This window comes from Drosophila novamexicana, unplaced genomic scaffold (genome assembly GCF_003285875.2).
Source record: "Drosophila novamexicana strain 15010-1031.04,08,12 unplaced genomic scaffold, DnovRS2.1 tig00000564-arrow-pilon, whole genome shotgun sequence".
Classification (NCBI taxonomy): Eukaryota; Metazoa; Arthropoda; class Insecta; order Diptera; family Drosophilidae; genus Drosophila; species Drosophila novamexicana.
The window spans coordinates 3,916,812-3,940,474 of record NW_020824810.1 but is presented as its reverse complement, the minus strand read 5'-3'; the positions used below and the strand labels follow the sequence as shown (position 1 = coordinate 3,940,474).

Below are 23,663 nucleotides of genomic sequence, written 5' to 3'. Positions count from 1 at the left end.
ATTTGTTTCAGATGTTCATACGATTTATTGAATTTTTATCTTTGTTCCGACGGTTTTTAAGTCTGCTTAATGTCGGGCTTGTAGCCGTTCTCATCGGCGGTATAGGTTACCTTGATGGTTTTGCCTTCTTTCGATATGTACTCATATGATCCCTTAACAGAGAGGGTGTGTGGGTCTGTCAGCTGCCCATCCTGATTAACTGAGGTTCCGTCAGAAGTTTCCCAGACGTATTTGAAGCCATCAGGATTCACTTCATTGTATTCTTTAACAATCGTAGAAGAATCAGCGTAGGCAAGGGCCAAAAGGCAAGCGAAGACAATCTAAATAAATGCAATTAAAAATGTTTATATGCAAAAGAACTGTAACTTTTAATATTAATACTAACCACAAACTTCATGTTAACAAGGATTCTTTGTTGTCAGTCAGCAAACTGCGAAACAGAACTTAAAGAAATCCACAATTTAGCTATGCTTTTATAGTCAACCGAAAGTCTGATGACATTTCGCGACTTGTCCGACGACTGGTCTAAATGTAATCAAACTTGATCTTAAGCAGTTTGTGCTTCGATGCAGTCATGTCCGTTATAAACATTATCATTTTTTATAAATGTTATATGGTAAATAAATAATTCACTGAATCCAAAGGCATACAAATTCAAAGTCTAAAATACATTAAAGCAATGATCAAATAATGCCAAGCATGTGCAAAATTAGTTCTTACTTATCAATTATATCAATTAATTAAATCACCAAAAAATTTAATTTCCATAATATTTATATAACTCGACCGGTTTGCTGAACATATCTTACTTTTTTTTCGAATGCACCAGACTAATTAGCTGGATCAAAAGCTGGTTTTGAAAAAAAAAATAATAATAAATAAACCAGACGGAATTACATGTCACAATAGTGTCCGTGTTTGATTTGACAAAATTGTTCAAGTTAATTAATTAATTATAGAAATGAATTCAAAAGAGGCGCAAAATAGATCCCTTTCCAATACTGACGCAAGAAGAGGAAGCATGCATTGCCAAATTGAACATTCACAACGCGAGTAAACATTTGACACGTGCTGAAGCGGTTTTAGTTTTGTTTAGATTGTTTTCATATTATTAGAAAACAATGGCCGGTAATGACGGCGACTCGGACTCTAGCAGTGACTATGAGGTGGAGCTGCATGTGAAGCCTAAAAGAGTGCGTCGCCCAGTCAATGATGACACTGCCGATCTATTGGGTAACTTCGACGACGAGAAACGCAAGGAGATTTTTGAAGGTACTTATGTAGACAAAGAAATTGCAAAAAATCCAAGCGATTCGGACAGCAGTGATGATGCCGGATCTGATCCAGCCGAGGATAACGACGACGCAGTGGATCAAGTGGCTGATGCTGCGGGTGCCGACAGCGATGCCTCCGCTTCCGAGGAAGAACCCAATGCCGATGGACGGATAACCAGTGACCAGTTAAATAGCTTGCTGCGTGGTGCCTCCAAAGTGAACAGACACGTGCTTTACGTTACAAATCTCAACTTTGAGACTACAAAAGATGATCTGGAGTCACACTTTGCAGTGGCTGGCACAGTCAAGTCCATACGCATCCCTAAGAAACGCCGTGGTGGTTTTGCCTTTGTGGAAATGGTGGACTTGGCTGGATTTCAGCAAGCCTTTCAGCTGCACAACACAGAGCTGCAGGGCAGAAAAATAAAGGTGCAAATATCCGAAGCGGGTAAAAAGAAGTCGGCCAACAAGAAGAACATAATCAAACAGAAAAATCGCAAGTTGGCCGAGATGCGCAACGAACAGAAGACGTTTACAAAAAGTGGCAAATTCTATGATAAGGACCTGAAGAAAGAGAAGGCCAAGGAGCTGCTGGCGCGTAAGCGCTGGCGTAAGCCTAAGGCTAAGTAATACTTATTAATACGCTAATGTAACAACTTAGTAGAAGACTATTATTTAAATATAACTTAAATATTAGAAAACAAATATGTATATATTTTTACTTTTGCCATCGAACAATGTAAAAGTTGCGTTTACCCACGCGCAGTAAGGACACACCATTACGTAGAATGTGTATGCCGGTTGTGATAACTTCCGCAATATTCTGTACACGCTTCTGGTTAATATAGAATCCACCAGCATTGATGATACGCACAGCATCAGCTAAAAGGAAGCTTTTTAGATACAGGCGTGTGTTATATTCGGGCGTAACTTACTTTCTGTGGGAAAACATTTGGCTTTCATTGCTAGCTGTAGAATGGACATGCCCGGTTCAGTAAGTATATCAACCACGGCTGCACCTTGAAACGTTTGTTTGATTTCAGCATAGTTCAACTCGGCCAAACCGTCAACGTTGCCCTTGTAGAGGGCATTGGTAACGCGCTCCGCTTGCTTTAAGCCATGCTCTGCAAAATAAACATAACAGGAATTAAATAAATAAAAAAAAAAATAAATAAAAAATAAATGTATTTACCGCCATGCACCAGCAAGGTGACATCTTCCGCCAATATCGTCTGCGCTTTGCGTTTTTCCGGTTCCTTAGCGTGCTCTCGCATCAGTTGCTCCACCTCAGGCAGAGGAATAAAAGTGAACAGTTTCAAGAGCTTCTCCACTTCAGAGTCCGGCATGCGCAAAAAGAATTGATACAATGCAAAGGGGGATGTCTTATTTTCGTCTAGCCATACTGCATTTCCTGCCGACTTTCCAAACTTGTCTCCTTCCTCATTGGTAACTATTGGCAGGGTCATGCCAAAGACTTCACGATTGCGCTCAACCCGACTTATCAATTCGTGTCCCGTCATAAGATTACCCATTTGATCGGAGCCACCCATCTGGAAGCAACAGTTGTGTTTGCGCAGTAAGTGCAACCAATCGTAAGCCTGAAAGATCTGATACGTGAACTCCGTAAAGCTCATGCCATCCTCCGATTCCAAGCGCGACTGGACAGAGGATCTTGACAGCATTGAGCCCATACGAAAATGTCGACCCATATTCGCAACAAAGTCAATCAAGTTTAGGTTGGCATACCACTCAGCATTGTTAACAATTCTATTGAATACATGCATATAAGAAGGAACGATCAGCTGTCATATATATATACATATACTCACGTTAGCGGTGCGAGCGGAGCGGTTTTTCGAGTATCCCACAGACAATCCTCATGGTTCTTAAACACTTTACGTAGTTGTCGCTCAATGGCCTGCAGGTTCGCGTCAAGCACAGACTCGCCCAACTGATTGCGCTCCGTTTTACGTCCACTAGGGTCACCAATCAGGCCAGTGGCGCCTCCGACTAGAGCTATTGGCTTATGGCCGGCACGCTGGCAGTGCAATAGACCCATAATAACAAGCAAGTTTCCGACGTGCAAGCTGTCGGCAGTGGGATCAAATCCAGCATAAATGCTTTGCGCTGATCTCTCGAACAGTTCTTTTAACTTTGGTCTGCAGAAAAACTGATTTTCATACAATATTTTGGCAGAGTTATAAAATTAACTAACGCTGCAGTGTCTGGAAAAATGCTCTGAAAGAAACCTCGCTCTGATAGTTCCAGCAGATTTTTGTGTGTGAAATTGCGCTTAAAGTTGCAGCAGCTGCTGTGCAGGGGCCGCAGCAGGCGAAATCTTATTGCAAGCATTGTGCAAAATTTATCACAGAATTTAAATTGTGTTGCAGCAGTATAAACTTAAAGTTGAGGTTATGCCGAATGTTTTGCTATTCGGACATATAGCTGGCGCGCAACAGCTGTGCCGCTGCAGCCTTGCGCTATAAGGTTGTGAATGTCAGAAAGTGACGTCATAATTGCATGTTTGAGTACTCGCGCATGCGAGTGAATCGCGTAACCTACTTCTTCGATTGCACCTCGTATACAATGCATTTGTGTTTGTGTTTGTTTTTCAAAACAAAGACATTTTTTTAATTAAATTCATAATACTGTTTCTGCGCTGTAATGACAGTTTTTGTAATTAACTGTTGACAATGCTGCTGAAAATTCGACACGCACTGCTTGAAGTGACCAATCATCAAGTATCCAAACAGTCAGCCAAGCAATCGGCGGTTATAATCAACAACGAGATCATAATTAGCTGTGGCAATATATTGCAGCCATTCATTCGTCCAGATGGAGATGGAGTGAAAATTATCCAGAGCTTGCAGCAGTGCAAGCTGGTCGATGCCCAGGACGGACACTGTGCTGAGGGCAAACTGCTGCGCACTTTAAGTTATCTGGTGACCTTTGATCGACAGCGCCGTCCACTGACCGATCGCAGTGCTCAACAAAGTTCTGGTCATTCAGCCCATATACTAACGCGCTATACGGCCCAGCCTTTGTATGTGTTCTGTGCCGCAGAAGTGTCGCGCAATCTGCACAAGATACTGATGAACGCCGACAATGATGAACAAAATGTACTGCGCTCTAGTTTTTTGGTGCTTACAATGCGGGAGTTAAAGGAACGTGAGTCCTTTAAGCGTTTCCTTCAGCACATTGCCAGCTATTTGCGCTACCTGCAGCCAATTCACACATTGGACGATGTGCTTGTTATGTGCTCGCCCTTTGGCTTGGAGAACTTCTACAAAACCATAAGCATTGGCAAGGTATCCAATGTGATGGGCAGTTCTCTGTTTGGTCTGTCTAATGCCTTGCCCCTCGGCTGCGAGGGGGCTGCGGTATTCAACAATAAGCTGTAAGGTTCCTAAAAACTTTTAAACGTATATGTATATATAGTAATGTCTTTACATTTCAGCCGGCTTATAGGCATTATCATCTGTACTTCGTTTCAGAGGGAACAGGAAAACGTCAACCTGACTTTGGCTGCCAATTTTGGTTATCTTTTGCGAGATTTTATGGAACAACTGGGCACCCCCATTACTATGCTAAGCTTGCCACGAGAGCCATCCGATTTCGCGTGTATGTTACATGAAAATTGCATTTTAAGATTTAAACATAACTAGTTTCGTTTCCAAACAAAGGGGAACGCACAATTGTGGTCATCGAGTCGGCTGGTCAGCAAGGTACTGGGACTTACATCAAAGTGCACAACAAGCGCTTCATTCTGACCTGCGCGCATGTTGTTGGTCAAGTAAATGAGTAGATATATATGCATAGCAATATAAGCTAATTGAAACATTATTAATTGCAGCCAAACTCCCGAGTGCATTGCCGTGCTATAGATCGAGAATTCAAGTCTGATGTTATTTGGTGCAATCCGGATGAGAATCGCCCCTACGACTTGGCTCTGCTCACCGCTCCTCCGGATGTGCCCGAGCATCATTGTGTTCGTTTGGCACGTAATCGCGCAACGTTGGGCCAAACGGTTTACAATGCCGGCTTTCCATACTATGTGAACTTTAACTTTAAGTACGACTTCAATCCTTCCATATTCCAAGGGCGCATTATCAAGTGTGATCAGGGCGCGCTTATGTCCGACGGCAGCGTGCAGGCTGGACAGAGTGGTGGTCCTATGTTTGACCAAAATGGCAGCATACTCGGCGTTTGCGTGTCCAATATTAAACACGAGGAAATTGTCTATCCTAATATAAATACCGCCATTCCGACGTTCGATATACGTCAAACATTACAGGAATTTGCGAGAACAAGTGGTGTGTATAAAGCATAAGACTACGAAAAACGTTTTCTACATAATTTTCATAAATTATTTTTAGATATAAAGGTGCTAAACAACCTTGTTGCAAGCCAGGATGTCTGCCGAGTCTGGTCGCTGGATATGCCGCCCATCCAAAGCAAACTTTAAATTGTGTTAAATTTTTAAAATGTGCATATATACATGTGCATTAAGGTATTATTTGTTACAATGTTATTTTGTATACTTATATTAAGAAAAATATATGTATGTATAATTTTTTAAATAAAAACTTTTTGTATTTGATATTGTGAAACGGTTAATTTTTGTCCAAGCAATCATTAACATGACTTTGCAAAACAGTCAAAGCGCTAAACGATTTCGAGCAGATGGGACATCGCAATACAGAATCCGAAGTCCTAGCGGCTGCGCCTGTTGGATCTAAAACCTTATAAAAGTTTACCAAAAATTAGTTAATACCGAGCTGTGTGTAAACTTAAAATGATTTCATACTCTTACTGGTCTCTGCTCGTCTCGCAGGCTGTTTTTGCTAGCGCCTAATGTAGATGAAGCATGGCCAGACTTGTTGGATTTGTGCGCTTCAGCTAATGCTTCGATCAGCTCTTGATTGCGTCGCTGTAATGCGCGCAGATCCACCAGATACTGTTCCTTTTCGCCAGCGTTCTTTTCACGATCAGCGCGCTCCATTTCGAAATCGCGTCGATAAATATCAATCTGTGTCTTCAAATGTGTAATCTCGTCATCTTTTTGTGCATCGTTTGCCTTTAACGCATTGACATCGGCACGCATGACATTTAAGAGCTCCTCCGCGCTGGTTAAGTTTACCTTCAGGCAATCTATTTCCTCAATATAGGTTTTTTTCTAAAAATTATAGAACTTATTAGTTTATTACGATTGGCTTTCTATTCGGTACAAACCATGTCCTTAAATTCCAGATTTTCGGCCAATAATGCAGACATCTGTCGCTGCAAATCCTTGACTTGGCATTCATGTTCGTCCGATATTTTCTTATAATCCGGCTGGGCAATACTCTCATCAGGCACATATTCGTAAGAATTCTGTAAATGTTGAAATTGTTTGCTTTGTGATTAAGAAGAATAACAAGTAAACTACGCATAAATATTAACGCAGAACTGTATCTTATCATGGCTTGAGTAGGACAGTACGATAAGAATTGCAGTTGTTTATGTATATTATGGTGTGCTTCTAATATTACTTGGACTTCGAGTAGTTACCAGTTGGTGCTTCTGCAGCCTGTCAATTTCAACACGCATGTTGTTGATCAACGATGACTTTTCAGAAACACTTTGTCGGAGCTCATCGTGCTCCTTCTGGTGTATCTCTTCAACCACACGTATTTGTTCCAAGTTCATTTCTAATTCCCTTTTCAGCTGTTGATTTTCCTCGCTTATCTTTTCGATCTGTGTTTGGCATTCCTTCAATTGCTCCTGATAATTTTGCTCTCGGGCGTTTGCTTCCAAGCGCCATTGCTGTGTAATTTTGTAATATTCCTGCATCGTGTGCGTGACTTTTTCCAACGTTTCTGCATAAAGAGTTGTTTCAGATTTGTATATTAGAATTTAGCTAGCATCTACTTCAAGACCTTACGAATTAGTGCGCTATGTCTAAATGTATGAAAAGGATTACTCAAGTTTATAATATATAAAAACACAAATCTGTGTTAATTTAGGTAAGAAATACTTTGTATACATGTCTATTGTCCTAAATGTAAACAGATTTGCACTTTTATATAGCACAAAATGAATAATACTGGACATACGTTTTAATGCCATGTAATCGGTCATCATCGTCTGCAGCTTTACGACATCCTCGGCGCAGGCTTGCATCGAGCAAAGGCTGGGAAACTGAGAGTAAACGCTGTTCTGCTGGGCATAAATCAATCATTAAATTCGGAGCATAATATTAAGTTATAATAAATGCATACCTTAAGCACATCGGGATTAACCTCGCCCATTAGAAAGCTTGCTGCCAACGAACTTTGCCCAGAAGGCAATGTTGCGGGCAGGCTTCCCTCCATGGAATTAGCCTTCTGAGTTATATCACTCACTTGAGTCGAGCTGGCTGGGGTTTCAGCAGCCACCGGCTTTGGTAATTCTTCAGCTTCCTCGGCAGTTCCATTTTCTTCCTTGTCCAATGCATCGGTTAGCAATGAATTGCCGTGAGAGCAGAGCGAAGATAACGGCGAACTGCCCAAAATAACGAACGAGTCTTCTTCGGTCATTTCGTGTTTACGTTCGATCTGACACTGAAAATACAAAAGCGTTCGAAGTCAAGCCCACATATATTCGTGTGCGACAGATATCAAGGGGGAACCCCCGTTTTGCTAACATATTCATGTAGACTTGATGTAATTCGGCGTCACACGGTTTAATCGATAAATGGGTCACTATGACCTATACACCTGAGTGCCGAGCCGATTTGTGTTTTGGCAGTATATATTAATACATACAGTTGTACATACATATACAAGTGTAGTTTTATCTATTTTTGTGATTCATAGTGAATTTCATTTCTAGGCTTCCCCGCTTGCTGCGTCATTAGAAATATTATTGATATTATTCATGTACATTTTATACAAACCTTATCTGCAATGTTTCCTGATAAAAGTCGTCTTTCTTATAATTGATTTAGATTCAGAGTTCGGTTAATTACTTTTAGATTTGTGCATTTTGTGGATTCGTCTGGAAGTGTGACCAGAGAGATTTAGTTGAACAGCTGTGTTTGTGTGCAACCTGATTTTGAGCCTTCGCGCAATTTATCAACACTGCACAAAGAGTGGCGGTTGTTGGCGAATTTTTCAAATTAATTTCATATTGAACATGACAAAGAGAAACTAACTAAGCTAAATAAGCTTGCTACCGGTTCACATATGAATTAAATTATATTGAGAATTCAATGCGGTCTTGTATACTGTGACTCAAGCCGAAAGTATTTATTAACCAAAATTTTATTTACACGACAATCATTGAATATTCTGACTCTACCCAAATCTATTTTAGTTGAAGCATATAATATCTGCAAGAGGTTATTGTAAAGATGACTTGAACAACTGAAAATAAAAATATATGCTACAGAGTTTGGTTTAACCTATATATATCAGGCTTACCTGCTAGATAAGGTAAGAATAAAAACATATATGGTAGAAATGAGCTTAAGATGATGCCAGCAAGAAATATTTTTGCCCAGTGCTAGATAGAAAACAGAAATAAGTAGGAACATTTTCGCAGGGTACAAACGACTGTGCAATACTCTGCTCACAGTGTAATAGTAATTTACATTGCTTTAGTGACACACCAAGGCTTTGACTTTCAAACTGTCAACAGAAAATATGCATTTTTACCAGCCATAAATTTTTTGGATAAATCCAAGTAACATACGGACAATACACAATATTTATAAACTCTTTTTCACTTGGTAAGCAGAGTATGAAATCGAAAAGTACCATAAACTTAAGCACTTACTTTAAGAACGCCCAGCAACAAGAGAATACCGGCCAATATATGCAGCACTACTAAAGCATAACAAAGACAGATAACTGACGTATCTTAAAATGGAAGGCCTATTTTCTTAGTCTACTCATGATGCAAATCCTCGATTATAAAAACTTACCTGCTCTTAGAAAAAAACCAACAAGTATTGAAATGACGCCATTTACAAGTGTCCAGATTGAAAAAAACATGGCTTTTGCCTTCAGCGAACAACAGAGGTTATCCATACACTCACAGCTTTCGCAAAGGCACATCTTACTTATCAAATTTACACTTCGCGATTTTAGATAAGTTTCAGTTTTACTTAATTGTGAATATTGAAACATAAATAGTAACTAGTTTTCAAATGCTTAGTTGATGTCCAATTGAGTTGAATCAACTTAGCAGCTGGATAGCCGCGACAAACTCTTGGGGATCCTTTTGCGCTACAAGGCGCCATTTTTGGTATCCTGTCATAATTTGAATTGCCGCCAATGTAACAGAATCTTTGTCCAAATGAAATTAGTGTTAAAAACGATTTAAACTTGTGTTTTTTACCAACGGTAAAGTTCAACGGGCAAAGTCACGTTTTCCTTGAAGAGAACGGTCACACAAGCAATCCTTCAAGGTGATTATAATTTCCATACTTTTGCTGCTGGAAACAGAGGATTAACGAAGTCCAAATCAAATCGATTGCTTAGTAATTCATAGCAACTGTTATATCTAGGGCCCCGGCTTGTTTAATTATACCTTGACGGTAGCTCACAGGTTTCTTATAAAATTCTACTAGTTGAGGTAGCTTCATTTAAGTTTTTGTATTTCCAGTGCTCTCTAGTAAGTGTGACCAGAGTGAATTTAGCTAAACAGCTGTTTTCTGTTAGAGCAACTTAACTCATTAGCTTGAAAGCCACTTGCGCAGTTTTACAACACTGCACGAACAAGGGCAGAAGCGCGCATTTATTTAAAACCAATATAAGTAGACCAAAAATGATCAAACAAAAAGAAACTCTGCAATAGAAACCTTGATTTCTGTAAATATGTTAGCAAATTCAAATGCCTCTTTTACATCATTTTAAAATACGCAGTAGGTCAAGAAAAGTAATTAAGCTTTTTTACTATAGTTCATTAAAGCAATACTTTCGTTATAAAGATGTAAAGATAAACAAACAAAACAATAAATAAATACAAATTGACAGCTAAAATTATTTGTACACTCCCATTTACAAGTCCCTATATCGAGTTAATTAATTATGGAACAAAGTAAAGGGCAACCAGATAAGTCAGTTTTTTTTTTTTTTGGCATTACATGGGGATGATTGTAATTACCAAACTCGGTTCTAATTGCTGGTATTTCAGAATTGACATCATTTCAAGTGATAAATGTGATTCAGAACCGGATTCGCCTTTTATGGCACATTTTCATTGTTTCCATTGTTCGGTTTAAAGTACACACACATATTTCTTTATAATGTGGGTTAATGAGGCGTTCGCGTGTTGATTAGAGCACAAGCGACAAGGAACTGGATTCCGCATGAAGATGCTTTGTTATCGCCACTTTCATTGCATAAACATGTGTGCATAATCGTTATAAACTGGTTTCCATTTCAACTTGTCAAATAAAACTGTGAAGTTATTTATTTAGTTTATAAGAATCTCTATTTCAGCTTATAGCTAATGCACACAAATAAATAAAATTATAGAAAAACTTAAACGTTGTCACATCAATTACACAAATACGAAATTCAATTAAAGCACAGAAGATTCCACATGCAAATATATCACATTCAAAACTCTCTCAGACATCCAACGCACTCAATCATAATGCTTACATCTAACTAGGATCTAGTAAAAATTAAACTGAATGCGGCCCGCGCCGCACTTACGCCTGCCCCTTGCCGTAGTAGTAGCCGGCGCTGGCCAGCGGCTGGGACTGCGTCTGCGTCTGTGCCTGGCGGAACTGTCGTCGCACCTGCTGTGGATGCGGCGGTTGCAGCTCCCGCTGCAGTGCAATGGCCGCAAAATGTTGCTGCTTGAGTGCGCTAATTGTGGCTATTTTGCGGTGTCTGTTCGGACGCGCCAAACGATACGTTTCCAGATCATCGTCAGCCGGCAGCGGACGATCTTTGTCCTCCTCCACGGGCGTGCCATCGGTACGCAGGCGTATCACCAGCGGTCCGCTCAAATACCTTTGCGGCGGCTCTGCCGTCAGAGCGGCGGCAGCGGGCAGTTCACCAGACTGCTGAACTGTTGCCTTGGCCTGGCCGCCGCCATAGCCATAGGCCATGTCCATGTCCATGGCATATTTGTGCTTATGCTCGCTGCCGCTGCTCTCAAAGAGTGGATTTTGTTGCTGTTGTTGTTGCTGTTGGGGCTGCTGCTGATGCGTGAGTATGATGAGCGAGGAGGCCGGCGGCGTGGGCACCGGCTGCGGCTTGCGTGTGGTTATCAGCGTGGCGCTGGGATGATCCCGCATAATCGATGCCCAGACTACGGAACAGAAGAAGATGGTAAACAATCAAAATCACGTACTGTTATCGCTATCGCATATGGATTATATATAGATATATATGCATAGTTATAGAAAACACGTTTCGGTGCCAAAAACACAACAGCACCACAATCCATACAAATCCGCAGCTGCAGCTGTTATCGCACGCGGAACTGCATTGTGAGTTCCCACGCTTCTGCTTTCGGATTCGATCTGGTATTCGCTCATAAATATGCAATACTCACTTAGCTCATTGGCATCGCGCTGGTACGGATCGAGTGCCTCCAGCTGCGCCTCGGAGAATGTCTGCAATTTCTCATAGCCATAGCCGAGCAAATTGTGCTTGCACTGGTTCACGGGAAGACCGCCGCCCACCGTTGTCTTGCAGTGCACGCTAACCAGCTGCGCGAACGTCGAGTACAGGTAAGACATCTGCGGCGAGACAGAGACAGAGAGAGAGAGAGAGAGAGAGTGAAAGATGGGGCGAAATTAGAGATAGATTAGAGACTGCATTGGGCAACAGCCTGGGGCAACAGTGCGTGTGAGTGATGCGCTCAAATGAAATGCATTTCAAAATGTATGTCGCGCATTATGCAATACCCGCCCAGCTTGTCTTGGAACGCGGGGGCGGGGCGGGCAAAGGGTTTGCTCCAGTTTTGTGTTATAGCTACAATTTTTTCAGCTTTACGGTTCAGCAGATAAAGCAGCGCATGCCCCAAGTCTGGTTTGCCATTCTCTGGGCTCAGCCAAGCGTTGCCTGAGCTGCTCCAATTGCAGAATATTCTAAGCCGGATGACACATACAGAGCAGCTCCGTGATGCGATGACGTGCGGCAGACGCGACAGCCATGCTAATCAAATGGAACACTTGATGTTAATTAAATGTAGAAACTCCCAAAATCCGGCATTCTTGATTTATTAGCAGCCGAGCTTATTGCGAATTTAAAGGCAAACTAAGAAAGTCGGCAGAAATCGGTTGTGCCCAAAAAACATAAATATTTTTTTGTACTGATTTAATTAGAATTGGGAATTTTTTGACAATTGAAGAGGAATTTTGATTAGCATAGTTCTTATCATTTAATTATTTATATTTATTATTGTTACATTTTAAACCTTTTTTTAATATTGTATCTAAAAAGAAACCTTAAAATTTGACCATAGAAATTAAATTGTTTTCTTATCATTTTCCTAATTTGAGGTCTTTAAGAATTTGAGCCTTCTTTTCTGTGCACAAGCGATGTCTATGTCTGCTTACAATTCTTTTATATATAGCACCTTGATCTGGTTGGACATCAAACCAAATAAATATATACATACATTTGCATTAGCTTTCAATTGTATTGCGACTGCGACTGCGACTTCACTTCTTGGCTCTGGCTTTTCAGTTTTACAATTTAACGCTGTTTGCATAATGATATGCCCGATATGCACAAAACGCTGTCTCAAATAACAAATTACCGTTAAAGCCACAAACAACAACAATAATAGTGGCAACAACAATGGCAACAACCTGTGGCGCATATGTTTATTGACCACAAAACGTGTGCAAACTGTAAAATGCAATTTGAGCCCAAGAAATATATAAGATATATATATATATATATAGTAAATATGCCACACACATATATATATGTATGTGTATATATATCTCTTCTATGCCAAATGTTGTGTGTGTATTATAAAACCAATTCGTGTGCAACACAAATTACTCAATTTACCCAGCATTTATTTATAAATATACGATATACCCGTAGGCTCTATATATTCAAAATATATATGCACGTCAGCGCAATCAGATTTGTATGCCTCTTTTCTTTTTTATACCCTGAACCCATTAAAAATGGGTATAAGGGTATATTGTATTTGTGCAAAATCCAAATGTATGTAACAGGCAGAAGGAAGCATCTCCGACCCCATAAAGTATATATATTCTTGATCAGCATCAATAGCCGAGTCGATCTATGTATGAACGCAAGGATCTCAGAACCTATAAGAGCTAGAGACTTGAAATTTAGATGTAGATGCTCCTACTTCCCGCGCAGATCGAGTCTGTTTCCGATAATCGATAACTTACTCCGTTTCCAAGCAATCGATAAGAATCGATATCGATATCCTGTTTTTTGGGCAATTTTGGTAAATAACAAGAGCTAGAGTCACCAAACTTGACATATAGCTTCTAAAATAGAATATATATATGCATTTGATCTTGGAAGAAGAGGGTTCAGGGTATCCCCTAGTTGGGAGCTCCCGACTAGAACCTCTTAATTGTTTTTATAGTCCAGTCCCTGACACAAATACTTAGTCAGAGTTCAAAAATTTAAGGCGGGTGTTGTCACAGTCACATATCCACATAATATATATATATACTTGATCTTAACTTCATTAAAGCCGAAGGCAAATAACTGAGATCGCACTTGCGGATCTGCCTGGCGGTTTCTTATTTATTAGCAGCTCGCTCAATGATTAACAACCCGACATCAATTGCAATTAATTAAGTGGAAAAAAAGCATATTTTAATGAATATTTTAAAATGCACATATGCATATGTGCCTGGGAAAGCTGAGAAATGTTAAAAAACACTAGATCATTTATCAAGTTCTGATTTGAAAAAAAAAAAATACCTTGAGCAAGTTTTGACCTTAAAACGTGAACCCCGCGCTAAATAAATATGTTAAAATCTTACGAACATATGCTAAAAATAGATAAATTAATAATTAATGTAATTACAAGGAAATTCCAAAGTGTTCTTAAAAAAAAAGCTGAAACAAACAACATATTTGGCACATAACAACATAAATGTACGTCATTTTGGAGCATGACCGGAACTCAATTCCAAAAAATAGCTAAATATTTGTTTTCTTTATTTTTTGTTTAACATTTATGTTACGTCTGGTTCAATAACCTGCTGATCTGCGCAGTTTATATATTATGAAACGAACGAAAGATAGCAAAACAAGTAAAAAGGGAACAAATTTCAACAAAACTTAAAGAGAAACCCGTAAGAAAATAAAAACCGACCCAGACAACACGATCGGCATTACCTTTGGATAAGTTTGTTATAATATATAATGATGACGATGCTGCATTTTTGCTTATGTATATGCCATATGTAGCTGTATATATATATCTTTACATAAAAAGTGTAATGCGAACATAATTTATTTATTGAAGTTCGGGCCAAACCGGCTAAACGCGTTTGCACCTCAACATTAAGGGCAAAACAACAACAACAACAGAAACATTGTTTAACGATTGGCCCGATGGGTTTTTGCAATCAAAAATCGAAAGCGCTAGAGATGCGATGAAGCATGCGGGCAACGGTAAACAACATTTAATTAAAAGCAAAAACGTGCTAAATAAAAGAGTTTAACTGGAGAATACCCTATAATTAGCCAACAGCAGTCGTGCGTAACTCCAAAGTCCGATATATATAACATATAAGATGCTTCACCAAACAGTTGTTAACTTTACTGTCAAAGTCTTACTTGCAATCATGAGAATCGCATAGAAGGGCTTGCCGCATTTGTAGAAGTAAAGCGTGTGAGCTTAGTTTCTGTTATCTGTAACACACGCCATCGAAACTTCAGCAAACCCTTTGTGTTAAAATTTGATGGATATTACATTTTCTATAAAGTATATAGATTATTTTGGATATGTCGAAATTCTAATTAGCAAATTCTAGTAAATACTTTGTATGCCCGCCCGTCCTCTTTTGTTGATGTCAGTTGCGCAAATTGCGTTTTAGAATTCGAATTTCTGCAATTAATTAGCTTTTGGAAATTATTTTCTCATTTGTCTATGTGTGATGCGGGTGCCGGATGTGCGCCTGTCTCTACACACATAGCGTATCGTATCGCATTACAAAAGCAACTTTGCTTTCCATTGTTTTATTCTGGCCATTATATAAGTTGGCTTAGAATAGAAAAAAAAAAAACAACAACAACAATCAAGCAAAGGCGATTTTTAAGGCGCAGTTCGCGTGCGATGCGCTGCTATGGCTTGGAGCTAACAATCCACATGACTAGGCGAAATGAGAGGCTCGCCTGGCCTGGCCGGGCTTTTGATAAAGCTGTCTATTAATAATACGATTTTTGTGTTGTTTTTGTTGCTTTTTACAACATTTCTGACTAGCCGCAGAGTTCATTAACTGTTTACGAGCGTGTAACGAACACCGAACTGCCAACACTTCCATTAGATGCCCCCCCCCCCCCCCCCCCGCCCCCCCCCCCTCCACTCTCTCCCAACGGATGTCCGAGCCCCAATCCCAGTCCAGGTCTTGGAGCAGGCGCCGACTTTGTCACGGTTTGTTGCGCAAAAAAGTGAAAAGCTTTGATATTTGCTTTCTGTATAAACCCCACCTCTCCAAGGCAATTGTACATGTAAATGAAAAATAGTTTGTGTTTTATTTTGTTTTTTATCATAAACGAAATTTAATGCTTGTCTCGTTGTCGTCGTTGCGCTCCGCTGGCTGCAATGCAGCTCATTTGGTTTTATTGTTCATTTCGGGGTAATTGCTTTTCATTATGTACACAAATGTTTGCTGTCATTTATGCCAAATGTTGGGTTTTATTGTTGAATTAAAGCTTAAATTGTATAGATGGAAAGCATTTAGCAGGCGTTGTGCCCATTTGGCTTAAAGCGTTTCACATCTTGGCCATATTATTTGGAAAGTGTTTTGTTACCCTTTCAACCAGGTCTTAGTCAGAGCTCTAACATTCTACTTCACACCTTTGCTGTCCACTATCTTACGTATTGATCCATTTATGTCGCTGGACAGCCTCATGTTGTCTTCGAGCTCTTCCAAGCCAGACACATTTCTGGCAACTCAGGCAAATATTTGTGTGTGTAAACATGTTTATGCGTTCGTTAAGTGATTCCCACTAACTCGCCTTATGTTGAAAGCCAGCACAAAACAAAAGCACACGCTGCCTTTCTAAATTTCCATACAAGTCTAGAGCTTTTCTGATGAAACCGGCAATATATATAGATATTTGCAAAATGCAAACATTGAAACGAACACATACTAACTATGTAGACCGGCTGGGCCGGTATTTGTTATAACCATAATGTACACAGTCATTATGTATATATTCCGGCTAAAGTATATTGTATATAGATATCATGATAAGGCTGACAATGTCAAGTTCAGGCATCTGACTTTCATATTTATGTCAAGGATGGCTAACGCCGAAATTCTTCAACTGCATATTGAATACACTTTGACTTTGCTGTCGTAAAGTGGCATCAGCTTCTGTTGTTTTATTTATTTATTTTATCTTTTGCCCGAGTATTTATTGTTAAAATTGTGATTCAGCCAACTGCGGTACAGTTATGCAAATGAGTCTCCGAATATCGAATTTGGCAGCCTTAATGTCTGCTCTCCATGCATATTCAGCATTCGAATATTTGAATGCGGTATTCAAAAATGTTGAAACGCAAGAGTTAACAAAAAGAGCCGTTAAAACTTACACACACACTACAGCTAATTATGTGCAGAAATATGCATTATAGTATTTATGATGCTCATTGACAATTTAACCAAAATAAACGAAATTGAGATCTCATACAAAATATGGATAATTTAATGCATAAATGTGCGAAAAGTTGTGCTAGATTTTTATATTTTTGGCAAATATCCAATGCCAAGGACGAGTGCACACAGTTCCCATTGTCATTGTAACTGGAGCGAACGTGGCGTATGCGTAATGTGCGTTTATTATTATGAATATGCATGCAAATGAGCGCTACTCTATGTTCGATTTATGACCTGTATGTACATATAAACAAATATAAATTTATATAATTTACCTTTTCGTTACGCGACAAAAACTCCCAAATGGGTATAGCCGAGGCTGAGCTCATTTGGATGGCCACAGCGCTGAGCAGGCAGCTGGCCAAGATTAGTCTCGCGGTGTTCATCATGTTGTTGTTGTTGTTGTTGTTGCTTGCTGTGGCAAGGGTTGCCTGATTGCCTTTGATCCAACCGGTCACCTGTGTCAATTGCACACCGTTAACGTTGCTGCGCGTTGTTTGTGTAATCCGCGTTGCCAGACTTTCTATTTTGACTCAACCCAAAAACTAAACGCATTTAAATTTAACACGAAGAGTCGAAAAACTTTCTCAACTTTAATTTGTGCTCTTTGTTTTCGCACTTAATTAAATTAAAAAATGAACAACAAGCTTTACTAAATTTTGTTTTATTTGTTTGTTTTCTTCAGTCTCAGCTTATAACGCAAAAGCTCGTTTCACATTTCACACCCACAGCTGAAATTCCTCACATACACACACACACAAATATGTATAGACGCAAGCAGATTACTTGCCAGATGTGAACGCGACCGCGACTCGTCTTCGAATGAAGCAACAGGCACCGGCGCACACGTATTTATGCTCTGAGCGCCACTGAGTGGGTGATGTGTGCGTGTCACGTACTCACTAGCGCGCACTAGTATTGTGCCTACGAATACTCAGGCCATAGCGATGGCTTGCGCTCTGAAGTATCGTCACGAGCGCAGCTCTAACTGAGAGCGTAGCTTAGGAGAGCGCCTACAAGAGTGTGCAAGCAGGTGATTTCGCTCTTTCGCGCGCTCTCGCATTTGAAGCGACACACACACACACACACATGGCAAACTTGTTCTACGCGCTTGCAGCTAAAATAGAAATTGTGAAAAACAACAACAACAACAACAAGAGCAACAAAAACATTGCAAATTTTCAAAGTCAAGTTTACAGGCCTCAACAAAAGCAGTTGTGCTTCGAAGTGTAATTAATTAATATGCATTTATTTGTGGGAATTGCAATTCAGTAGCTCCGGTTGTTTGTTGTTAACACAAAATGCCAAATATTTAACAATCAAACGCTAATTAAACCAAATTAAAATATAGTCTGCCATACAAACATATGTATGTGTGTAAACGTATGTGTATGTGTGTGTGTGCAGTATTATGACGGCGGCGCCAAGCGGAGCTTCTCTTTTGTTTGAGCGTTAATTTTCGTGCAATTTTGTTTGATTGAAAAGCAAAGAATGACAAAAATAATAATAATATTAGCAAAAAATCTGAAACGGCTTGGAATTTATGTCGCAATTGCACAAAACCAGTTTGAAAACATTTGTAAACACGCATGTTAACTAATTACTCAAGGATGGCATTTCCTAATTATAAAATCACATTGAATTAAATTTACAGGCTCATTGCGCTGCCAATGAATGAAAATTAATTGTATTGCACATTCTACATGTCAAACAAAGTTCTTTTCAACATACGAAATGAGGACGCCTTGGTACAGTCACCACAAATGGAGAGAAATGTAAGGGGATGGAAATGAAAGCCACCGAAAACCGTTAAACATAAGTAACGTTAATGCCTTGCAACATGTCAGGGGACTGTCTCTTTCCGGTTTCTTAATGATAAGAGAGCAAGCTTTTAGGGAGCTCAATTCATCAAAATTTGTTGTATAATTTCTGGTTTTATTTAAACCATTGCGCACACAAAGATACAAAGACTGCCAATAGCCGAATACACCTAGGGTATACACAAGTAGCAAGTACCACTTTTAGATACCCTGTATTCACACTTGCCGCTCATCTACAAACGGTTATACTCCATAAAGTTACGATTGTAGCGATTGTCGCTGCCATACAAATCGCTATCGTCCCTGTTGTACAGCATAAAATTGTTGCCAAGTCCATCGTCAGAGCCAAAGATCGGTATATAGCTGTTGAAGTTGAGATCCTGCTTCAAACGTTGGTCCGGATCGCGTCCCAGGTGTATAACCTTGTCGTACAGCTCCGTGTCGGCCTGCAAGGCACGATCAAAGTCCTTCCAGTGCACGAACTTGACATGCTCGCTGGGTATAGCATTTCGATCCAGTAGCTCAAGCAGCGTATTCGAATTAACCGGCTGCACAACGTTCAGCTCGCGTTCCGCATGGCCAGCGCCGACATTGCTGGGCAGGCGACGCTTGCTGAGCTGCGGCTGAACCATGTCCATGTCCATATCCCAAAGCCAGGCTAGCAAGGGTGTGACAGAGGCCTAAGGCGAAGGGAACTTAGATTGCGATTTGGTCAGAGAATATGACTTTACTTACTTGGGGATCGCTGCGTCCAATGCGTGGTATGGTCTTAATGTTCTTCATGGGGAAACCTTCGCTGCGCTTGCCCAGACGTGGCACGTTTTTGGTGATCTTCAGAAAGAAGCCAGGACTCTCATCGGCCTGAGCCGAGTCCCAGAGCGCAGCCAGAAGTAGCACAGCGTACAACAGGATAGTGGGTGAACTCATGCTGCTGGCCGCTGATCAACTGTGCCAGGTTGAAGGCTCCAAGGCATTTTTTATATAGAAATGTTGCCCACATACAATTGCTAGGGCAGATGCGGGCAGCAGCTGCTTAAAGAATTTGCATTATCGATCAAGAGCACAATTGACCTAATTACATAATGAACAATAACAATTTACAAGTTAAGATGCGTGTGTGTAGACAAGTGTGTATTTAAACATAGAAATAAATAAATTGTAAAATTAAGGAATATTTGTTGGCCATTTGTCGCCATCAGATCAATGAACTCTGCGCCCATTGTGCCACCTCCGTGGGCAGTGCCTGATAGCGCTGCACTGCCTGCTGGATCTGTCCATATGTTAGAGCCATTTTGTGCATTTCAAACTCCTTTTGCAGCTTGCCCATGCCGCTGCTGGATAGGGGCATAATCAGCTCGACAATGCGCAAATGCTCGAAGGCTTTTAATACTACGGCGCGCTCCACGCCCTGCATGGTCGAGGACACCTTGGCGAACTTGGAGAAGCGCGCAAATATGATTTCAAAATTGAACGGATCTCTGTCGTAAATGCTAGAATGATGTTTTATGGCAATGATCAGGCACAGCTCCAGCACTGAGAGACCGCAGAGCAGTTCCACTTTATCGTCGCATTCGTATTGAGCGGCCAGCGCTGTGAGCTGCTCGCCCGTAATATGTGGAGCCTCCGGTCTTAGCTGTGCCACCAGACGGAATATAAAGGTCTTGAGGAATGCTTCGCTTATATCAAAATCGTACAGCATTTGCAGGGTTTTCTGTGCAGCTGCTGACTTGCTAAGTTTCGCAATTTGTTTGTTCCAGTTCTCCATATGCTTCTTATCAAAATTGTATTCAACTCCATCGAAATGATTACGTTGAAAGGTAAACGCTTCCGATTTGAGCAGCTCCAGGCTGTCAACGCGATCAGCCGCTGTTTGCAGCTCCTTGCTGCTGGGTATGCTCATTAGCTGCTGGAAGAGCGCCACATACTCTTCGAATTTGTGGGCACTGGGAAAGAGGAACACTTGTCTAGGAAAAGAGAAAATAAGTGTAAGTGGGGAGTGCAAACATTTAAAGGACAAACTGACCTGTGCGAGAATCGAGATTTGACGCGCTTCTCGAGCAGCTCAATGACATCTAGGCGGCAGGTCACGCCCAGCACACAAATTGGCGCCTGCGCTGACTGCGATACATCGAACAAATTGTACAGCAGGGTTTGATTGTGATGTGTGCAAAAGAGATCGAATTCCTCCAGCACGAAAACAACGCTTTTGGACTTCTTGTCGCCCGCCTTGAGGCACTGCAGCAGAAAGGCCAGATTCTCAGCAAAAGAGCCAAACACCTTGCCGTCGGCCGCATTCTCTAGGCGCATTTGCACAGTAATTGATTTAAGAGCAATGCGATCGTCTGTGTGCAGATTTCCATCCAGGTGCACAATGAGCGTGTTGTCCACAAACGATTTGTTCTCCATCAAATCCGTGAGCACGGCATTTATTAGCTACGGCATAAGCAAAGGTGTTAAACAGCATATTGGGCGAGCGTTATAGCGAGTACTTACTGTGGTCTTGCCAGCGCCGCGCGGCCCTATCAAAAGCAAAGAATTTGATTCGCCCATTTCGGCTGTGCGTTGCAGCAGCTGCCGCACATTGGAACGCTCCGCCTCGTAGCCACGGAGTGTGCTGTAGTCGCGCTGCAGTCGCTCCTTCAGAAAACGACGCGTTTTAATTACCTCCTGCACCGAATCATGCATTATTCAATTAAAATTAGTTTAATCACTGGGCTTGGATTGTGTATGTAGCTTGTTTTGAATAGAAATTGCCGCCAAAATATCAGCTGTGCTAGTGGTGGAATATGACCGATAGTTTTCTACAACGATTGTCAGTGCTGAGCGTTCTGGTAGCAGAACCGTTGCGCAACTGTGTTGCTAAAATAATTGAAAGCTTAACGAAACAGCGCCACACTTAACGAACAGCCTTGTCACTATTATAAGATCATTTTACTTAAGCAAACTCAACGAAACAAGCTTGTGTATTCGGTATAAATAATTGTAACGTACTTAACGAAATTTCATCATATTTGAATTTTTGTCGAATTGCTCAGATAGATATCTCTATTAATTCCATATATAATTAACAACTGTAATGGAGCATATAAAGTCATTTTCATACGAATCCAGTACAGATCGATCGTTTAAGCCAAACAGACGTTTATTTAACGGCCCCGTAATGAGTTTAATGCGTTTGAGTTTAATATTGACAACAATATTCATAATTGGCGTAAGTCGATATATAGTTATTATATTTTCTTAAATTTAAGCTTTATTTTCCAGATAACTGGCCATATTGAGTTCAACAATGTTAAGTGCTCGACTAGAAACCCAGATTTTCTTAATTACGAATATTGCTTTCTCAAATCTATGAATCGAACCTACAAATATTTGTCGATCAAATGTCATCTCTCGCAGCTGCCCATTACGAATGCTTGGGTAATTAAGCTCAAAACCCATTTTAAACGATTTAATTACTTAAAACTATGTTCTGTTAATAGATGACATTCAAGATAATTAAGCGTGACAGTAGGCACATCTTTGAACGATTTAATGCCACGATAGACGTCTGCAAATTTATGAAAGATCGCAGCAATCCACTTGCCAATATTTTATTTAACTCATTTGCAGACTATACAAACGTTAATCACACCTGTCCCATAAATGTGCGCATGTTTCTTGTTTTTTTTTTAATTAAACTTAAAGCCTTTTTCGTTTCCAGCACGACATTATATTGGAAAAACTGCCAGTTCAGCATGTGAACAATATGGTAGGGCATATATTTCCCGAAGGCCGTTATATATTGAATCAAACCTATTATATATCCCATATTCCTCGCGCTGATGTGTTATTGTACGTTACAAAATCGTAAAATTGTGTTTTGTGTCAAATAAAATTCCTAAATGTTGAATTGTCAATATCTCAGCCCGTTTGTAAATGTCGTAAATGCCTCTCGAAATTGTCGGTTTAAAAAATTTTGTATGTTACGCTGACAATAAAACACTTAAATCAGAAAGTAACAGTATAAGAAAATATTAAAAATAAAAATAAATAAACATATTCCACAATGCCGCTCGAAGTGATTACCACAGATCAATTGAAATACCATCGTCTGGTGGCCAACAAGGATAGCCAGTCGAGAGATCGCTGGCAGAAATGTTTCAGCTGGTATCCGGGCCGGCAGAACATCGAGTTCAATCGCGTCGGTCAGATCTACTGCGAGAGCCATCACATCTATGGGGACGAGGCATTCCAGAAGTATGCCCAGCGCCAGCGATTGAACAAGAAGCATTGCTACTCCCATGCCGATGCGGTGAAGGTTCTGGAAAAGCAAGACGTGCAAAGTCACGATGTTAACAGCGAGGCCAAGGTGCCGCCCACTACGAACGCGGAATATGGACGTTTTAGGCCCACACGTATGCACTTTTGCTGAACACGAATTGGAATATGTATTACACTTTTAATTCAATAAAACGCACTTCCTGACAAACTCATCTTGAGGTCAAGCTATGAACAAAGAGCCAAACCGAAAATCGGATGAGATTTGACCGGGTTATGGGGATGGGAATTTATACCTATGTCTATATAGGATATTTGAGGGTACTATTTTAACTTGAATTTTGACCCAGAAATGTGTTTCCAGATTGAGATGCACAATTGATCTAGAGGCCAAACCATGAAAAAAGAGCCACAGTTTATGAAAATCGGATGAGATTTGACCAAGTTATGGGGGTGGGAAATTATACCTATGTCTATATGGGATAT

The 23,663-nt window shown here is 40.4% G+C and overlaps 9 protein-coding genes across 14 annotated transcripts; 3 read left to right on the top strand and 6 right to left on the bottom strand.

Moving 5' to 3' along the window:
• Nucleotides 1–56: 56 nt before the first annotated feature.
• LOC115762380 (larval cuticle protein 65Ag1) lies at nucleotides 57–544 on the bottom strand. Its single transcript, XM_030704560.1, has 2 exons — nucleotides 386–544; nucleotides 57–320 (listed from the first exon to the last, which is right to left on the bottom strand). The coding sequence occupies exons 1-2, from the start codon at nucleotides 395–397 to the stop codon at nucleotides 57–59; spliced, it is 276 nt and encodes a 91-aa protein (XP_030560420.1). The 5' UTR covers nucleotides 398–544.
• A 499-nt stretch (nucleotides 545–1,043) lies between these two features.
• LOC115762060 (polyadenylate-binding protein 3) lies at nucleotides 1,044–1,975 on the top strand. The gene has a single exon (XM_030704146.1). The coding sequence runs from the start codon at nucleotides 1,122–1,124 to the stop codon at nucleotides 1,902–1,904; it is 783 nt and encodes a 260-aa protein (XP_030560006.1). The 5' UTR covers nucleotides 1,044–1,121; the 3' UTR covers nucleotides 1,905–1,975.
• LOC115762058 (tyrosine--tRNA ligase, mitochondrial) lies at nucleotides 1,944–3,713 on the bottom strand. The gene is made up of 5 exons (XM_030704139.1): nucleotides 3,490–3,713; nucleotides 3,104–3,433; nucleotides 2,467–3,041; nucleotides 2,210–2,398; nucleotides 1,944–2,156 (listed from the first exon to the last, which is right to left on the bottom strand). Exons 1-5 carry the CDS (start codon nucleotides 3,624–3,626, stop codon nucleotides 1,993–1,995), a joined length of 1,395 nt encoding a protein of 464 aa, XP_030559999.1. The 5' UTR covers nucleotides 3,627–3,713; the 3' UTR covers nucleotides 1,944–1,992.
• A 154-nt stretch (nucleotides 3,714–3,867) lies between these two features.
• On the top strand, nucleotides 3,868–5,754 carry LOC115762057. The gene is made up of 5 exons (XM_030704138.1): nucleotides 3,868–4,671; nucleotides 4,732–4,895; nucleotides 4,958–5,067; nucleotides 5,128–5,587; nucleotides 5,651–5,754. Exons 1-5 carry the CDS (start codon nucleotides 3,968–3,970, stop codon nucleotides 5,737–5,739), a joined length of 1,527 nt encoding a protein of 508 aa, XP_030559998.1. The 5' UTR covers nucleotides 3,868–3,967; the 3' UTR covers nucleotides 5,740–5,754.
• Nucleotides 5,755–5,839: 85 nt separating this feature from the next.
• Nucleotides 5,840–8,406, bottom strand: LOC115762059 (NF-kappa-B essential modulator). 5 transcript variants are annotated; one of them, XM_030704140.1, is made up of 7 exons: nucleotides 8,191–8,406; nucleotides 7,535–7,855; nucleotides 7,370–7,472; nucleotides 6,825–7,132; nucleotides 6,507–6,647; nucleotides 6,082–6,450; nucleotides 5,840–6,016 (listed from the first exon to the last, which is right to left on the bottom strand). In XM_030704140.1, exons 2-7 carry the CDS (start codon nucleotides 7,829–7,831, stop codon nucleotides 5,888–5,890), a joined length of 1,347 nt encoding a protein of 448 aa, XP_030560000.1. In that variant the 5' UTR covers nucleotides 7,832–7,855; nucleotides 8,191–8,406; the 3' UTR covers nucleotides 5,840–5,887. The 5 variants fall into 5 exon arrangements, with proteins under 5 accessions (XP_030560000.1, XP_030560004.1, XP_030560003.1 ...); XM_030704144.1 differs by having other exon boundaries at nucleotides 6,088–6,450; nucleotides 8,191–8,404; XM_030704143.1 differs by lacking the exon at nucleotides 8,191–8,406 and adding an exon at nucleotides 8,072–8,085.
• Nucleotides 8,407–10,708: 2,302 nt separating this feature from the next.
• Nucleotides 10,709–17,897, bottom strand: LOC115762414 (rhythmically expressed gene 5 protein). 2 transcript variants are annotated; one of them, XM_030704604.1, is made up of 3 exons: nucleotides 17,373–17,897; nucleotides 11,811–11,997; nucleotides 10,709–11,564 (listed from the first exon to the last, which is right to left on the bottom strand). In XM_030704604.1, the coding sequence occupies exons 1-3, from the start codon at nucleotides 17,484–17,486 to the stop codon at nucleotides 10,957–10,959; spliced, it is 909 nt and encodes a 302-aa protein (XP_030560464.1). In that variant the 5' UTR covers nucleotides 17,487–17,897; the 3' UTR covers nucleotides 10,709–10,956. The 2 variants fall into 2 exon arrangements, with proteins under 2 accessions (XP_030560464.1, XP_030560465.1); XM_030704605.1 differs by lacking the exon at nucleotides 17,373–17,897 and adding an exon at nucleotides 12,369–12,440 and having other exon boundaries at nucleotides 10,710–11,564.
• A 1,253-nt stretch (nucleotides 17,898–19,150) lies between these two features.
• Nucleotides 19,151–19,844, bottom strand: LOC115762379. Its single transcript, XM_030704559.1, has 2 exons — nucleotides 19,653–19,844; nucleotides 19,151–19,597 (listed from the first exon to the last, which is right to left on the bottom strand). The coding sequence occupies exons 1-2, from the start codon at nucleotides 19,842–19,844 to the stop codon at nucleotides 19,151–19,153; spliced, it is 639 nt and encodes a 212-aa protein (XP_030560419.1).
• A 268-nt stretch (nucleotides 19,845–20,112) lies between these two features.
• On the bottom strand, nucleotides 20,113–21,602 carry LOC115762216 (origin recognition complex subunit 4). The gene is made up of 3 exons (XM_030704349.1): nucleotides 21,411–21,602; nucleotides 20,941–21,350; nucleotides 20,113–20,881 (listed from the first exon to the last, which is right to left on the bottom strand). Exons 1-3 carry the CDS (start codon nucleotides 21,600–21,602, stop codon nucleotides 20,113–20,115), a joined length of 1,371 nt encoding a protein of 456 aa, XP_030560209.1.
• Nucleotides 21,603–22,837: 1,235 nt separating this feature from the next.
• LOC115762217 lies at nucleotides 22,838–23,398 on the top strand. Its single transcript, XM_030704350.1, has one exon. The coding sequence runs from the start codon at nucleotides 22,966–22,968 to the stop codon at nucleotides 23,329–23,331; it is 366 nt and encodes a 121-aa protein (XP_030560210.1). The 5' UTR covers nucleotides 22,838–22,965; the 3' UTR covers nucleotides 23,332–23,398.
• Nucleotides 23,399–23,663: the final 265 nt, after the last annotated feature.

Bases quoted from the DNA above. Each gene is read 5' to 3' on its own strand.
- LOC115762060 (XM_030704146.1), top strand. From the start codon at position 1,122: ATGGCCGGTAATGACGGCGACTCGGACTCTAGCAGTGACTATGAGGTG.
- LOC115762058 (XM_030704139.1), bottom strand. From the start codon at position 3,626: ATGCTTGCAATAAGATTTCGCCTGCTGCGGCCCCTGCACAGCAGCTGC. The intron at 2,399-2,466 runs GTAAATACATTT...TTTATTTTGCAG, and splicing joins CACCTTGCTGGTGCATGGCG to AGCATGGCTTAAAGCAAGCG. The intron at 2,157-2,209 runs GTAAGTTACGCC...GCTTCCTTTTAG, and splicing joins CAAATGTTTTCCCACAGAAA to CTGATGCTGTGCGTATCATC.
- LOC115762057 (XM_030704138.1), top strand. From the start codon at position 3,968: ATGCTGCTGAAAATTCGACACGCACTGCTTGAAGTGACCAATCATCAA. The intron at 4,672-4,731 runs GTAAGGTTCCTA...TTTACATTTCAG, and splicing joins GCGGTATTCAACAATAAGCT to CCGGCTTATAGGCATTATCA. The intron at 5,068-5,127 runs GTAAATGAGTAG...TATTAATTGCAG, and splicing joins GCGCGCATGTTGTTGGTCAA to CCAAACTCCCGAGTGCATTG.
- LOC115762059 (XM_030704140.1), bottom strand. From the start codon at position 7,831: ATGACCGAAGAAGACTCGTTCGTTATTTTGGGCAGTTCGCCGTTATCT. The intron at 7,473-7,534 runs GTATGCATTTAT...TATGCCCAGCAG, and splicing joins TTAATCCCGATGTGCTTAAG to AACAGCGTTTACTCTCAGTT. The intron at 6,451-6,506 runs GTTTGTACCGAA...TATAATTTTTAG, and splicing joins ATCTGGAATTTAAGGACATG to AAAAAAACCTATATTGAGGA.
- LOC115762414 (XM_030704604.1), bottom strand. From the start codon at position 17,486: ATGATGAACACCGCGAGACTAATCTTGGCCAGCTGCCTGCTCAGCGCT. The intron at 11,998-17,372 runs GTAAATTATATA...GTCTCGCCGCAG, and splicing joins TTTTGTCGCGTAACGAAAAG to ATGTCTTACCTGTACTCGAC. The intron at 11,565-11,810 runs GTGAGTATTGCA...TCTGTTCCGTAG, and splicing joins GCGCGATGCCAATGAGCTAA to TCTGGGCATCGATTATGCGG.
- LOC115762379 (XM_030704559.1), bottom strand. From the start codon at position 19,844: ATGAGTTCACCCACTATCCTGTTGTACGCTGTGCTACTTCTGGCTGCG. The intron at 19,598-19,652 runs GTAAGTAAAGTC...CCTTCGCCTTAG, and splicing joins TTGGACGCAGCGATCCCCAA to GCCTCTGTCACACCCTTGCT.
- LOC115762216 (XM_030704349.1), bottom strand. From the start codon at position 21,602: ATGCATGATTCGGTGCAGGAGGTAATTAAAACGCGTCGTTTTCTGAAG. The intron at 21,351-21,410 runs GTAAGTACTCGC...CTTATGCCGTAG, and splicing joins GCGGCGCTGGCAAGACCACA to CTAATAAATGCCGTGCTCAC. The intron at 20,882-20,940 runs GTCAGTTTGTCC...CTCTTTTCCTAG, and splicing joins AAATCTCGATTCTCGCACAG to ACAAGTGTTCCTCTTTCCCA.
- LOC115762217 (XM_030704350.1), top strand. From the start codon at position 22,966: ATGCCGCTCGAAGTGATTACCACAGATCAATTGAAATACCATCGTCTG.